Source organism: Fundulus heteroclitus, chromosome 14, assembly GCF_011125445.2.
Source record: "Fundulus heteroclitus isolate FHET01 chromosome 14, MU-UCD_Fhet_4.1, whole genome shotgun sequence".
In the NCBI taxonomy this organism is placed as follows: Eukaryota; Metazoa; Chordata; class Actinopteri; order Cyprinodontiformes; family Fundulidae; genus Fundulus; species Fundulus heteroclitus.
In genome coordinates this window covers 35,447,623-35,461,883 of record NC_046374.1, presented here as the reverse complement: position 1 = coordinate 35,461,883, position 14,261 = coordinate 35,447,623, and the positions used below count along the sequence as shown (strand labels likewise).

At 40.9% G+C, this 14,261-nt stretch overlaps 1 protein-coding gene across 1 annotated transcript in view; it reads left to right on the top strand.

Annotated features, from left to right (window-relative positions):
- LOC118565793 overlaps nucleotides 1-13,507 on the top strand; it is a 48,900-nt gene extending 35,393 nt beyond the window's left edge. The window contains exons 2-7 of the mRNA XM_036146797.1: nucleotides 11,679-11,734; nucleotides 11,980-12,342; nucleotides 12,610-12,672; nucleotides 12,764-12,857; nucleotides 12,941-13,148; nucleotides 13,368-13,507. Of these exons, the coding sequence (XP_036002690.1) occupies nucleotides 11,686-11,734; nucleotides 11,980-12,342; nucleotides 12,610-12,672; nucleotides 12,764-12,857; nucleotides 12,941-13,142 (771 nt within the window). The 5' untranslated portion in view covers nucleotides 11,679-11,685 and the 3' untranslated portion in view covers nucleotides 13,143-13,148; nucleotides 13,368-13,507. The remainder of the gene's footprint in view (nucleotides 1-11,678; nucleotides 11,735-11,979; nucleotides 12,343-12,609; nucleotides 12,673-12,763; nucleotides 12,858-12,940; nucleotides 13,149-13,367) is intronic.
- Nucleotides 13,508-14,261: the final 754 nt, after the last annotated feature.

The following is a 14,261-nucleotide window of genomic DNA, read 5'->3' as shown; positions in this document are numbered from 1 at the left end:
AGGCTTGAATCGGAGTCAACCAGAGATAAAAGAAGCTAGTTAGAACAGTACACACCTTTAAGAACACACCTTTGTTTGAACAACCTTTGTTTGGCAGTTCAGAGAATAAATATACGACTTAATGCAAAAATAGTTTTGACACTCGTCAGCTCCTAATACCTCTGACATATTCAGGTCCATTAACCATTTGGCACAGATCAACATTTTTCCCACCCTCACTAATGACTCTTTGAGGTTTCCTCTCCTCTGCGATGGTGACATCAGTGAATGACACAGCACGGTCCACTCTGCCTGCAGAAACAAATGAACCATAGAGACACAGCAGATTGATAGTTACTAATGGGGGTCTAACCAGTCAGTGCCTCTGTGTCTGGTTGGTTCTCTTTGGGGTATCCAGGTGGAAGCAGCTGAAGCTGGGTGAAGGCTGGTTGTCTGAGCAGCTATAGGCGGCTATGCAGCTAGTAGCTCCACACATGGCTGTTAGGAGGCAGCTCTGGGTTCTAGGCTTTAGGAAACAGCACTGTGGGGACTGCAGCATGTGGTAGTAGGAACCTCTGCTCAGCTTCCCTGGTGTAGCTGCTTCTTGTCAGGGCCTGTGCCGGATGCAGTGGGTGACTTCAGATCAGCTTTCCTCTCAGTCTGGCCACAGGAAAGGAGATAATTTCACGTCGTCTCGACTCAACGTTCCTGCAACAGCTGAGAAAGGTAACAAACTGACCGTCTCCAGTACAGTCGACTTTTAAATTCTGATGTTGGTTTCTCAGAAAACAGACGACTCAGCCTGGCCGACTCTGCAAATGTCCATGGGTGTCCAAACCCATTCAGGCTCAGGAGGCTGTCTCCACGGTGGGGGTGTTCCTCCAATGCTGCTGTTGAGGCAAGGCAAGGCAAATTTATTTATATAGCACAATTCAGTACAAGACAATACAAAGTGCTTTACATGATTAAGATGTACCAAAATAATAAAATGTAGATAGAAAATAGAATAAAAGCAAGTAGGGATAGAATGTAGTAACAAAAAAGAACATTAAAAACAGTAAAACTGTTTAACTAGAACAGTCAAAGGCAATTTTAAACAGATGTGTTTTTAATCTTGATTTAAAAGAACTCAGGCTTTCAGCACTTTTACAGTTTTCTGGAAGTTTGTTCCAGATAAACGGAGCATAGGAACTAAATGCTGCTTCTCCATGTTTAGTTCTGGTTCTAGGTATGTGGAGTAGACTGGAGCCAGAAGACCTTAATGGTCTGGATGGTTTATACGCTGATAACAAGTCTGTGATTTATTTAGGTGCTAAGCCATTCAGGGATTTATAGACTAACAGAAGTATTTTAAAGTCTATTCTCTGAGATACAGGGAGCCAGTGTAAGGACTTTAGAACTGGGGTTATGTGCTCTACTTTCTTAGTCTTAGTGAGGACGCGGGCAGCAGCGTTCTGGATCAGCTGCAGCTGTCTGATCCACTTTTTAGGCAGACCTGTGAAAACACCGTTGCAGTGATCAATTCTACTAAAAATAAACGCATGGATTAGTTTTTCCAGATCCTGCTGAGACATTAGTCCTTTAATCCTAGAAATGTTCTTCAGGTGATAGAAAGCTGACCTTGTAATTGTCTTTAGATGCTTTTGAAGGTTCAGGTCTGAGTCCATCACTACACCCAGGTTTCGGGCCTGATTAGTGGTTTTTAGCTGAAGCGACTGAAGCTGTGTGCTAACTTTTGATCTTTCCTCTATTGGTCCAAATATTATTACTTCAGTTTTGTTTTTATTCAATTGGAGAAAATTTTGGCACATCCATGCATTGATTTCTTCTAGGCATTTACTCAGTGCCTGAATTGGTTCATAGTCACCTGGTGACATGGTGATGTAGAGCTGTGTGTCGTCTGCATAGTTATGGTAGCTGATGTTGTTATTTTTTATTATCTGGGCTAGAGGGAGCATGTAGATATTGAATAGGAGGGGACCCAGGATGAGGAACAGATTGAGGAACAACGTGTGAAGAGAACAATTGTCTGTGGACAGCAGGTCTTTATACAGATCATTTTATACAGTCATTAGATAATAACGGGTGTATCTAGCTTTTCTTTAATAATATATGAAGCCAGAAAATATTTGAATCAAGTTCTGTATTTTATTCTAAATGCAAAGCCTTAAAATGCTACGTTGCAGACCTACAAATTTCTAAGAACCGTGTGTCCACAGTGCACAACAAGTTAGAATATCTGTTTGTGCATATTTAAATTGTGTTTCACTTTAAACTGACTCTGGTTCTGGTTCTACTGGAGGTTCTCCTCCCTGTTAAAGGGGAGTTTTCCTCTCCACTGTCACTTCATGCATGCTCAGTATGAGGGATTGCTGCAAAGCCATCAACAATGCAGACGACTGTCCACTGTGGCTCTACGCTCTTTCAGGAGGAGTGAATGCTGCTTGGAGAGACTTGATGCAACCTGCTGGGTTTCCTTAGAGAGGAAACTTTCTGACCAATCTGGAGGATCTGATGGAATCTGACTTTGGAAAGAGCCTTGAGATGACATGTATAATGAATTGGTGCTATGTAAATACATTTTAATTCAATTGAATACTCAGTATAACAAGACTAGATGGTGCCTAAACAACTGTTATTTTTTGTTTAGACTTTTCCTTAGTTATAATAGTAAAATTAAGGTTCCACATAATATAATATAACAATTATTTTATATTATAATAACTCAGCGTACTGGGACTGAAAAACAACCAACCATAACAGTTTATTCTCTTTTTACTGCATTTCCAATGCTTATGCTGAGTACTGCCCCCCTCTGTTTTTGCAGAATACGGCACCTACATCCGTGTCAAGTGTAAACGTCTACAGCGCTTCTTTGGACTCATGCCCAGTCCGTACACACCTGTTAGACAAACCAACGCCCAACTATAATGTAGCCTGTATGCTTCCTCTAGCTAGCAGCTACTTTAGCATAGAAATCTCACTATGTTCCTTACGGGTGCTAAGGAGCAACAAGGAATCCCACAATCCTTTGTGTGACATCAAGCCCACCTCATGGAAATCAATCCAAAATGTCCAGAGAGAAGAGAGTGCAGACTTTGTAGTTTATTTTCAGGCTTATTCAGCCACCAAGACGTGAGGTGGAGGTTCACTCCAATGAGCATCAGCAGGGTCCTCATGATGGACACATGCAGAGGGACTTTCACCTGAGCTACAGTTAGGCTGTGAAAACTCTGATTGAGATAGAAAACAGTGGGGAGTAGTGGTTAGCATTATGATTTTGTCCTGGAGGTTCTGGGTTTGACTCCCACAGACTGACACTCTGGGTCCCTGAGCAAGACCCTAAGGGGTGGGTTAAATGCAGAGGACACATTTCACTGGAACGTATGTTGACCCTGGAAACACCAGCTCGGTATCAGAGTTCTGCCAGCATATTTTTCTTCAAACTGAAACTTCAAACTTCACAATAAAAAACTATTTGCCTATTTTGTTGTATAGTTTTTCTAGAATTCATGTCAGGAACTAACTTTTCAGTTATATTAAATTATTAAAAAATGTCCTTCTAAGACATTTTTGATGTTACTTTTTTTTATGTTCCTATATTTTGGTTATTTGGTTATTACTTTCACTTTCAAACGTGCCGGTTCTCCCTGTCAAACCCTTGGCTGCCATAAAGTATTCCCACTTTAAATGTAAAGAGAGTGAAAGGTGGAGCCTTTCAGGGGTCTGATGATGTTTGCTGAGTCATAACGGTCTTTACCAGCTTATATCTGTCGCTGGTTTTTCTATTTGTTCTCACTTATATCAGAAAACATTCTTCTGATTAGATGTAACATTACACCATCTGCTGGAATCTGCTGTTGTAAGCCGAAAAAACATCTAGTCGTCTGATTATCACTCCAGATTTCCTCTACAGATTTTAGTTTTCTCTCAGCAAAATCCTAAAGGCTGCTTTAGTCGGTTGAAATAAAAGGGAAGGTACACCCAGCCAGCATGAGCGAACGAGCAACACTTTAAACGGCTGAAGATTCCTTGTTGCTGTTTGACTGAGAGCCAAGGATCATATGACAGACACTGCTGGAAGCAACAATCTCGTGTGAAGCATTCTGTTCTGATTGGCTGAATCCAGTAAGGAATAGTTTCCATAACATTGATGAGTCATGCATTTTTTTTTTGTTTTGTTTCTTTGTTACAGTCCCAAGTCTTTATTGAAGTATCTCCATTTATCCTAATTAAATTACACAAAGCAAAGAGCTCCCATTTCATACTGGAACTTCTAGGTTCCCAATAGTGAATATGTTTATGTTGTTTAGAATAAAAAAAAAAAAATCTGACTAATTGTTTTAAAAGGACTGAACTTGAATAGCGCTTTTATGGAAAAGTGAGAGCAACTGAATAAGCAAGGGTTCATGTTGCAGTAGAAGGTGTGACAGAGACAGACTACATGTGTTGTGTGTTTAGTTGTTCTGCCTAAGGTCGGTCTCTTTTAGGGCATCATCATCATCATCATCAGCTCTCTTTAGCTACGGTTGGTCAAGGGGCGGGACTATCCTGGAAGAGAGGCTGTGGTGAGAGAAGAAGCCATTTAGGGTAGACTGTGGAGTCTGCAGAGACTCTCTGAGGTGTCTCTGATTCTGCTTCATGGGTGCAACAACTCATCTGTGCACCGTCACCAAGAGAAGGCTGATAGGCAGACAGGATCTCACTGAGCTGAGGAGCTGGAGCTGAACCTGTCAGATGGAGAGACTGGCTACAGGGGGTCAGCTGCCTTGGACTGCAGGACCTTATCTGAACCAACCAGAGTGAACCTGGGGACAGCAGGGAGTCTGATCAGGATTATATCTCATTTAGGATATTACTGCCATTTTAATTGTTTGGTATCCTTTAATCAGTTTAATCAGGTTTTGGGTCCTTGTGCCTTTGGAAGACCCGTTTGTGCCGCTGGCACCAAAGACCACCGGCATTTAGCAAATAGAAAAACATTTGTTCATTCTAACAGACATAAAATAGGAAATTGTTACTCAGCTTTCATCTCTGACAGTGAGCAAAAAAAGAATGTAAACCTCTGGTTTCAACTGTATAGAAATGTTTCAGATAGATAATTATCTTTTCTACTTTATAGTAACAGTTAAACTAGAACCTTTTCCCACCCAATATATTAAAAACGTGTTCTGGAAAGTGGCTTGACCTTAGTACGTTACTATGGGAGGGACTTTGTTACGTAAAGGGGTGGAGATGCATCATCACATAAATAGCGTAAACTGCAGCCTTTCGCTTCATTCAGTGTTCAGGAAGTCAGAGCGGAAGCTGAGATGAAGGAAGTTAGAGGTCTCTGAGAGATTCTCTTCATCGGTTCAGAGTTTTGGACTTTTACCTTCCGCTGTATGTTGGTCTGTACGCCTGTTACAGGTGAGCCTTGCTGGTCTTTTGTTTGTTTTATTTACAGCAATACACAACTGTTGTGAATTCTGTCAAACCCCAGGGCAAAAGTTCCCTTTCATTTTTTTATTATTATTTTATTTTTTAATGGGGTGGGGGAAGAGAGGAATTAAATAAGAGAGTTCTAATGGAGAAGTTTGTTCTAGGTTTGCTGTTGATTTGCGCTCCGCAGTTTCAGCGCTGTTTGCATCCAGCCTGAGCCGATGCAGGCAAGCTGATCTGATCTCTGGCTGCAGCTCTCTAAATGCTCCTACATATGGGTCCCGTGTTCAAAAAGCGGAGTTAATGCATGTCCAGACTGATATGTGGGTTAAATTCCTGCACACCCTGGCTTTTCTGTTTACTCTGAGCAGGGACGTGCAGAGACCGTTGGAGGGGCAGGTGCTCAAAGTTAAAAGAGGGCACATGGGGCACGGATTTAAAACACGATACAGAAACTTACCTTGCTATACAACCGGCTGAAATGTACCAACCCTTACTATAAAGAATGTAACATGGAATCAAGGGCGTAGGTTTGGTGGGGACACTTTTGGTCCTATGTAATACGCATGCTCCTATCTTTTATGCTTAACCCCCTGCCAACACACCCATGAGGGGCCCATGCGGGTTGGATGTGGGCCCAGCTGGGGCCCAGCTAGTTTTGTCAGTGGGTTCCATGGTGGCCCCTTGTGGGCAGGCCCACATGGGCTGAGGGTGGGTTTCACATGGGCAACCCAGTTTTCACCCACATGGGACCCTCGGCTGATTATGGGTCCTACACTGTATATCCTTTATTATTACAGGCTATTTAATTTTGGAGTGGGTCATTTTGTGTTATTATTGTAATATGTATTATTTTTTGTAAATTCTGCTTGTGAAGACTTTGATGCAGTCAACTGCGAGTTGCCTCTATGCACTATATAAATAAAAATGCCATGTCATTGTTCAAGGTTTTTATTATTTCAAAAGCATATGTATTTTACAGATGCATAATACACACAATATGATACAGATTATGAAAGTTTTATACAAGACAAAAAAATGGAACAGACAAAAAAAATGGTCCCATAACAAATTTTCTTCGGCTGAGCGAGTAGTGGATCTAGTGGGAGAAGGACGGACCTGTCTGGCCTGTCTATTGCCTTCCCTGTCCCTTAGACTTAGACAACTTTATTTGTCATTCGGTATGCACAGAGTGCGTACAGAACGAAATTTTGTTTCATACAGCTTTTGTAAATCGCAGTAGAAGTTAAATTACAGTTTTAGGTGCGGCAGAGATTTAGAAGTAAACAGTAGATTTTAAGTATACAGTATACAAACAATTGAAATGTAACAAAAAAGACATTATTTATGTACAGATTGGATTGTGTAAGGGCATTTGTGCATGAATGCATTTATTTGTGCAATTTTAGACTAGGAGTCCAATAGCATTTGTAATGCTATATGAGCTGCAATGATGCAAAAAATGCAAATGTTGTGCAGAGTTTGTGGGTTGTAGTTTAGCAGTTCAACAGCAGTTTAACAGTCTGATGGCAGCAGGGAAAAAGCTTTTGCAGAACCTGGAGGACCTGCAGCGGATGCTGCAGAACCTCTTCCCAGAGGGCAGCGGGGAGAACAGTCCGTGGTGGGGGTGTGAGGGGTCTCTGATGATGTTAAGGGCTCGGGACACACAGCGCTGGGATGAAATGTCTTTTATGGAGGGAAGAGGAGCCCCGATGATCCCTTCTGCTGTCCTCACCACTCTCCTCACGTTCTTCCAGTCGGCGGCACTGCAGCCTCCACACCACACAGAGAGACAGCTGGTCCGGATGCTGTCTATGGTGCTTCTGTAGAAGGTTGTGAGGATGGGCGGGGGCAGGCGGGCTCTCCTCATCCTCCGCAGAAAGTACAGTCGCTTTTGTGCCCTCTTCACCAGTGACGTGGTGTTCACAGACCAGCTGAGGTTGTCCGTGTTCCCCCAGGAACTTGGTGCTGCTGACCACCTCCACAGCTGAGTTGTTGATGAGCAGTGGAGCATGGCGAGGCCGGTTCTTCCTGAAGTTGACGATGATCTCCTTCGTCTTCTCCACGTTCAGGGTCAGGCTGTTGTCTCTGCACAAGCCCACCAGCTGCTCCACCTCCTCTCTGTAGTCCTGGTTGTTGTCATCCCTGATCGGGCCCACCACCGTTGTGTCGTCTGCAAACTTCACGATGTGATTGGTGGTGATCCAATCAGCCATTTTACACTGCCCTCTCCACATCCTTCCTGGTGATCTGGCTGGTTAGGCTGTTCTTCTTTAAAGCTCCTGCAGGAAACATATGTTACGGTCACTTCACATGTGCCAACAACACTCTCAGCAAGGATTGTAAAGTCAACCATGTTGAAGTGATATTCACCAAAAACTGATTACTTTAATATCCCAATTACATTAAATTAAGCTTTCTAGCATGACTGAAATGGCATTTCAGTAATAACAATAGCCAAAAATGAGTGTAAATGTATCTTGACAAAAGTTACTATATTACAGTTATTAATTATCCATTATGCATTTACCAAATATAACTTCAAACAGCTTTAAAGACCGGAATTCCCGCTTGCTTCCGAAGACATTATTTCTAAAAAAAATAATAATAATAATAATAATAAAAAAAAGAAACTTTCAGCTATGTTAAACACAGCAGATGAACTCCAACCAACAACTGCGAATGATTTGGTTAGAAAAAAATGTTCTGGGGTTAATCACAGATCTAAGTCCATTAAGTGAAGCTAGATTTGTTTTGAGTATATCGCATCACAGAGGTGACTACATCAATGTGTGCATTATAAGGCGGAGGGATTTCAGCTGGTTATATACACTGCATCGTCACTTATTTGAGAGCCAAAAAAGCGACTTCATTTTAAGAAACAAAGTGAAAGAAAACGGTCGGCGTTGTGGTCTACTCACGGCACTTTTTAACTTTCGGTCAAATACCGACTGCCAAAAAAAAAAATAAAAGAAAGAAATACACTAACCAGCCAGTGCAAATCTAGCTCTGATTCCCTTAAGATGATAGAATGTGCCGCAGAGCCGAAGCTCCGAGCCGACGGCGGTAGCAGCTGGCTCGGCCTAGTGCTCAACCACGTTGCGGTCGTGGCCACCTACAACTGTGGCTTTTTCTGTTGCTGCTGATACTCTCAAACCCCTAGAATTCTCTAAAGTATTCCTGTATTCCAGTATTTATTAGATGTAGAGGCATTCTTACCTGTATGTCGTCCAAAACCGTCTTCGTTGCAAGGATAAAAAAAAAACATCCTTCCAATGACGCCGGAACACGGTAGGCTATGTGCACAAAATGGCGCCTGCTAACTTCCGGCTAAGCGTGGTCAGAATCCACTTCCGGTTGAAATATAACTGTTTTGTTAGCAAGACTATCGATGATCCTGGACGATCCAAGGTTTAGTTCTGTTACAGACCATTTTTGTATTTGTTTAATTAGCTTTGGTGATCGTAAAAGATACTAATTTAGTTGTGAAATTATTAAAATATCAACATTGTAAACGTTCCCCTGTCTCGTGTTCACTGCCCCCTAGTGACTGAATTGAGAATTGTGGTAATTTATATCCCCTTCTAAAGTTTGTTAATAAAGGCCATGAAATACTAAATTCTTAGCATCCTTCGTTTGCAAGACATCTTAGAAAAACATGTTTTTTTAAAAAAAAAGCTCTTAAAAGCTACTAAATCCACAGCGTGATGATGTTAGAACAGAATTAACTAGATAAAAAGTGTACAAAATCATTACGCTATACATATAATAATAAAATAACAAAGCACATATAGTATTTGGTTTGACATTAATTCCAGTGTATCAATATGAAAGTAGAATTCACCTGTGTGAAAACAAAAAAGGAAGAAACATTAAAAACTTTTAGAATATTGATCCAGTTTATTGTGAAACATCTCAAAAACATCTAAAAATTTTCAGCCGCTTCACTGAAAGGTTGTGAAGTGATTTAAATTTCAATTATTTAAATAATTTATGCATGATCTAGGCTGGATTAGTGTGATATTAAAGACTTTTACTTATTAAAGATAAATAAATAAAATAGCATAAAAAAGGAGACCTTTAGTGGCTGTAACATGTTGATTTGACCATTTTGAATTTGTAAGGGCTGCCCAACTGGAGCCCACCTATTGCCCATGCTTGGTCTAGCCCATCTACTGCCCACATGAGTCATGTGGGCAGTAGATGGGCTGCCCACATGGGTCCCAGCAACACAGCCCACCCTGAGCCCATGCCTAGCTGAAGCCCATCTAGCCCAAGTGAGGCCCACATGGGCCCCACCTGGACGTGTTTGCTGGGCCTGAGCGCCAGGATGCGTTTCGTCTGTCTTAAGAGAAAAGCAGCATTTCTTGCTACATTTATACAAATGTTATAAGTACTACACACACTAGATGCTGTTTATCAATGTTTAAAGCATCACTTGCTCGATGAATGTTGAATTGGGACATTTTTCCGTTTTGAAAAGGTTTGCATTTAAAACTTACCAGCAACAGAGACAGACAGTAGTGCCTATTTAACCAAATATTGTCCAAACTGTGTCTGTTCTCTGTAGATATATCCTGTATTTTCTTTGTGTGCAGAGGTAAACCCCACCCTATTTTTTTTTATCCAATATACTGTCTGAATCATAAATCACAGCGAAATAATCCATGGGAGTCATAATAAAATTTATTGTATTTACATCTACACTGGAACTACAAGTGTAACTGACACTGACAACATTTAAAATATTGACTTCAATATTTCAACAAATGTGCAGCTGGGCTATAGTTACTTTGTGTAGCCCATTTATCCCACACACCTTTCTCACACAATCAGATCAAACAGACCTGCTAGACAAGCCAACGCCCAAGTATAATGAAGCCTGTTTGCTTCCTCTAGCACAGGGATTCCCAAAGTGTGGTCTAAGACAACAGCGTCTCCTTACCTACATCCTCTCAGACAACTAATTATTTCCCTAACAGTGAGTTATCAATAATGATTAAATGTACAATAAATCCTAATACATAAGGAGCATGTAGGACCCAATACTGTACTTTGAGTAAGATTGGTGACACCAAGACTGATATTTTCCTCTTTGCATTTGTCTTTACCCTAATTCTAGATGTAAAATAGTCAAATAAATAGCACTGTCATTATTTGGAACCCTAATTTTGCTATTATAATTCAGCAAAAGTCTAAACAAAAAGATAACAGTTGTTTAGGTGCCATCTAGTCTTGTTATACTGAATATTCAATTCAATTTTATTTATATAACGCTAATGTATGATACATGTCATCTCAAGGCTCTTTCCAAAGTCAAATTCCATCAGATCCTCCAGGTTGGTGAGAAAGTTTCCTCTCTAAGGAAACCCAGCAGGTTGCATCAAGTCTCTCCAAGCAGCATTCACTCCTCCTGAAAGAGCGTAGAGCCACAGTGGACAGTCGTCTGCATTGTTGATGGCTTTGCAGCAATCCCTCTTTATAATGTAAAAGAAATAACGCCTGCTATTTAAACCTGAACTGCCTGAAAGGGTTGACAAAAAATGAAAATAATAATAATAATAATAATAATAATAATAATAATAATAATAATAATAATAATAATAATAATAATAATAATAATAATAATAATGAAATATTGGTAAAAGTGACACCCTCACCTTTTCTGTTTCAGATGGCTCTGGCTAAGAATTATGACATTTAGTCAAAATGTCTGTTGGGTTCATGTTTTAGATTATAAACAGTAATTGATAAGTAACAAAAAATATAAATCTTCTAGAACAGCACTCACACTTTGTGAGTGCTTTGGGACTAAATAACTGCAGAAACATTCAAATGTGCATTTAATTTTCTTTGAACAAGAAAATGTTAATGCTCTCAAATGACCAGCTAGAGAGAGAAAAGACTACACGGTACAAAAGAAGCTGAAGAGAACATGAAGACTGCTGGGAAGATGTGTAGGAGTCATAAATGTTTACAGTTTAAACTGGTTATGAAAAATGTTTGGAATGTGACGAGAAAATGAACTTGAACTTTCGTACATGTTTTCAGTTGAAAATGAAAAATGGGGATGAAAGAAAAGTTGCAATGACAAATATTAAAATGATTTATTGTTTCCTTTTAAGACCATTTTTAACCTTTGGATCTACCTGATATTTTGGCTTTATAACTGGTTAAAAACAGGAATAACTGTTGGGAATTGTCAGAATGGGTATAAAATTGCTTCTGATGCTGGAGCTGATGTGTTGCTGACTCTCCTCCTCTGTCTCCTCTCACAGGGAGAAGATGATCTGCAGGATCCTGCTGCTCATCATCCTCAACTCATGTCTCTGTGGTCAGTTTCCATCTTCTCTTTGTTCAGTCTAAATCCATCAATAATCAGTGAAAAGTCTGTCAGTGAAGGGAACACTTCAATCCTCCAGCTGCATCTGATCAAGCAGTTTGACTTGAAGAGCATCAAGCAGAGCTCTGACAGCACAGAGAGCATCATGGGACAGAAAGCTCTAGAGATGTAGTTTAAAGACTCCCGTGTTCCAGTTCTCAGTGTGTCTGCTCCTCTTTCCCTCTCTGTCTCCTCAGCAGCAACATTTGTAGTGAATGTGACACAGAGCTCCTATCAGGCAGAGGAGAACCACAGCATCACTCTGGAGTGGACCTTCACCACCACACCTGATCGACCCTGGAGACATCTGTTCATCCTCTGCAGCTTGTTAACTCCTAGGAAAGAATTAGTCCTGTATCGGGTCCATGATGGTGTTGAGGTGTCAGAGTCTCAGGATGAACAGTTTTCAGGACGAGTCCAGAGTGACAAAGACGTCCTCAGAGAAGGACGAATCAGACTCCATGTGTCCAAACTGAGGACTGAAGACTCTGGACAGTGTTACTGTGATGTGGAGACTGATGATGGTTCTGGTTCTGCAGGGACCAGCATCACAGTCTCTGGTGAGTTCACTCAGTAGGTCTCAGTAGCACTGAGCTATTTCTCCAGCAGGGACCTTGGAACAGGTTTGAAATGGGTTGGCTCCATCGGTCACCAATGGTTATACTCTGCTATTTAGCTAATGTTAAACTGTTACTAAGCAACCGGCAGAACAGCTTCATCCAGACCTTGGATGTCTGATTTAAAAAAAAAAAACAAACATCAGAACCTGACACAGTAATGCAGCAAAGGTTCTCTGTAGACCCTCATCAATCCTGTTGCTGTTTCAGAACCAAAGTCAGCCAAAGTGACGACAACAGAACCGGCTCCACAGAATGAGACCATCAGTACCGGTGAGTCAGCGGGTCAAAACAGATGTTTCAGCTTCTGATTATAACCTAAATTTAACTTTTTACTTTATATTCTGATCTCTTTTTATTCCAGGACCCCGGTCCAGGCTGCCTCTGTGTTTTGCTGTTATTTCCTTCGTCATTTCTCTGAGTTTAATTTTCATCTTCACACTTAAAACGAACAAGAAGTAAGTCAGAAATCATTCAAACATGGCGGCGCTTCTTCCTCCATCAGAACATTTATTAAATGATAAACCTGCTTGTTTTACAGATTTAAAGAGAAACTCCTGAGACAAGCCTCCACCTTGGAGTGTAGATGCCTTGCTCAAGAGCAGGTCTATGTTCATGTAGATAGGAGCTCCATGAGGTCTTCTCTCCTGCAGCTTTCTGAGGGCTCGGATTCAAACCAGCAACTGCAGCATCAAGGAAACCCTGAAGAAGAGCTGAGCCTTCAGTCGGGGGAATATGGATGAGATCAGGTGAGTCTGACTGGTCATCTGGAGCGGTCGTAGGATGACGTAGTCTGGTGGTTCACTTCAGAGGGTTTGAAGCTAAACTGCTTCAATCATTTTATTTTCATTCTTTTTTCTCCTCAGCTTTTATGTTTAAAGTAAATTAGACATTCAGCTTTAAATTGTTCTCCTATGTGGGTCCAGAAAGACTCATGATTTCTCTGCACCTTTTATTTCTCTCATCAGCTCTGCAGTCGGTCTGTTTCTCAGCAAATGTTGGAGGATTTTAACCTAAAGGAGCAGAAGACCTGCTGCTTGTTTGACTCTGGACTCTGTTGTTGTTCTACTGGAGCGCCCCCTTGTGGTCACTGCCAGACACTACAGGTCTACATCAACCTTCAGACCAACACACAATCAGAGGTTGTGGATTTATCTCCAGGAAGTAGACGGGCTAATTGCAATATTTATACATTTCTACCTCAGAAGACATCACACTTCTAAACAAAAGACCTCTGCATATGTTTTTTTTAGAAGTATCAGTGCCAAAGGAAAATATGAATTATACCAATTAATAGCTGAAAATATCAATATCTCTCTGCAGTCTCTGACACATTAACACATGCAGTGCTGCTTGAAAGTTTGTGAACCACCCGAACATGGTCATTGTTTTCTAAAGAAACATTATAACAATCATGTGAAATTTCTAATTGTAAGGCAGACCTTCCAAATAAGGGAAACAAAGAAAAAAATTTACACGTTTTCATTATTTACTCAACAAAAGTATTTTATCCGTCAAAAGTGCAAAAGTATGTGAACTCTGTCAGTTAATACCTTGTGTCATCTCCTTTTGCAGCCATTACTTCAACTAAACGTCTTCTGTAACCACAAACGAGTGTCTCACATCTGCTTTTGGGGATTTTTGTCCACTCCTCCTTGCAGAACTCTGCCAGTTGAGTGAGGCTGGAGGGACATCTGGCATGTACTGCCCGTTTCAGATCTTGCCACAGCAATTCTATGGGATCAAGATCCGGACTTTGACTGAGCCAATGCAGAGTGTGAATCTCCTTTCTCTTAAACCATTCTTTGGTACTTTTGCTGGTATGCTTTGGGTCGTTGTCTTGTTGCATAATCCATTTTTGT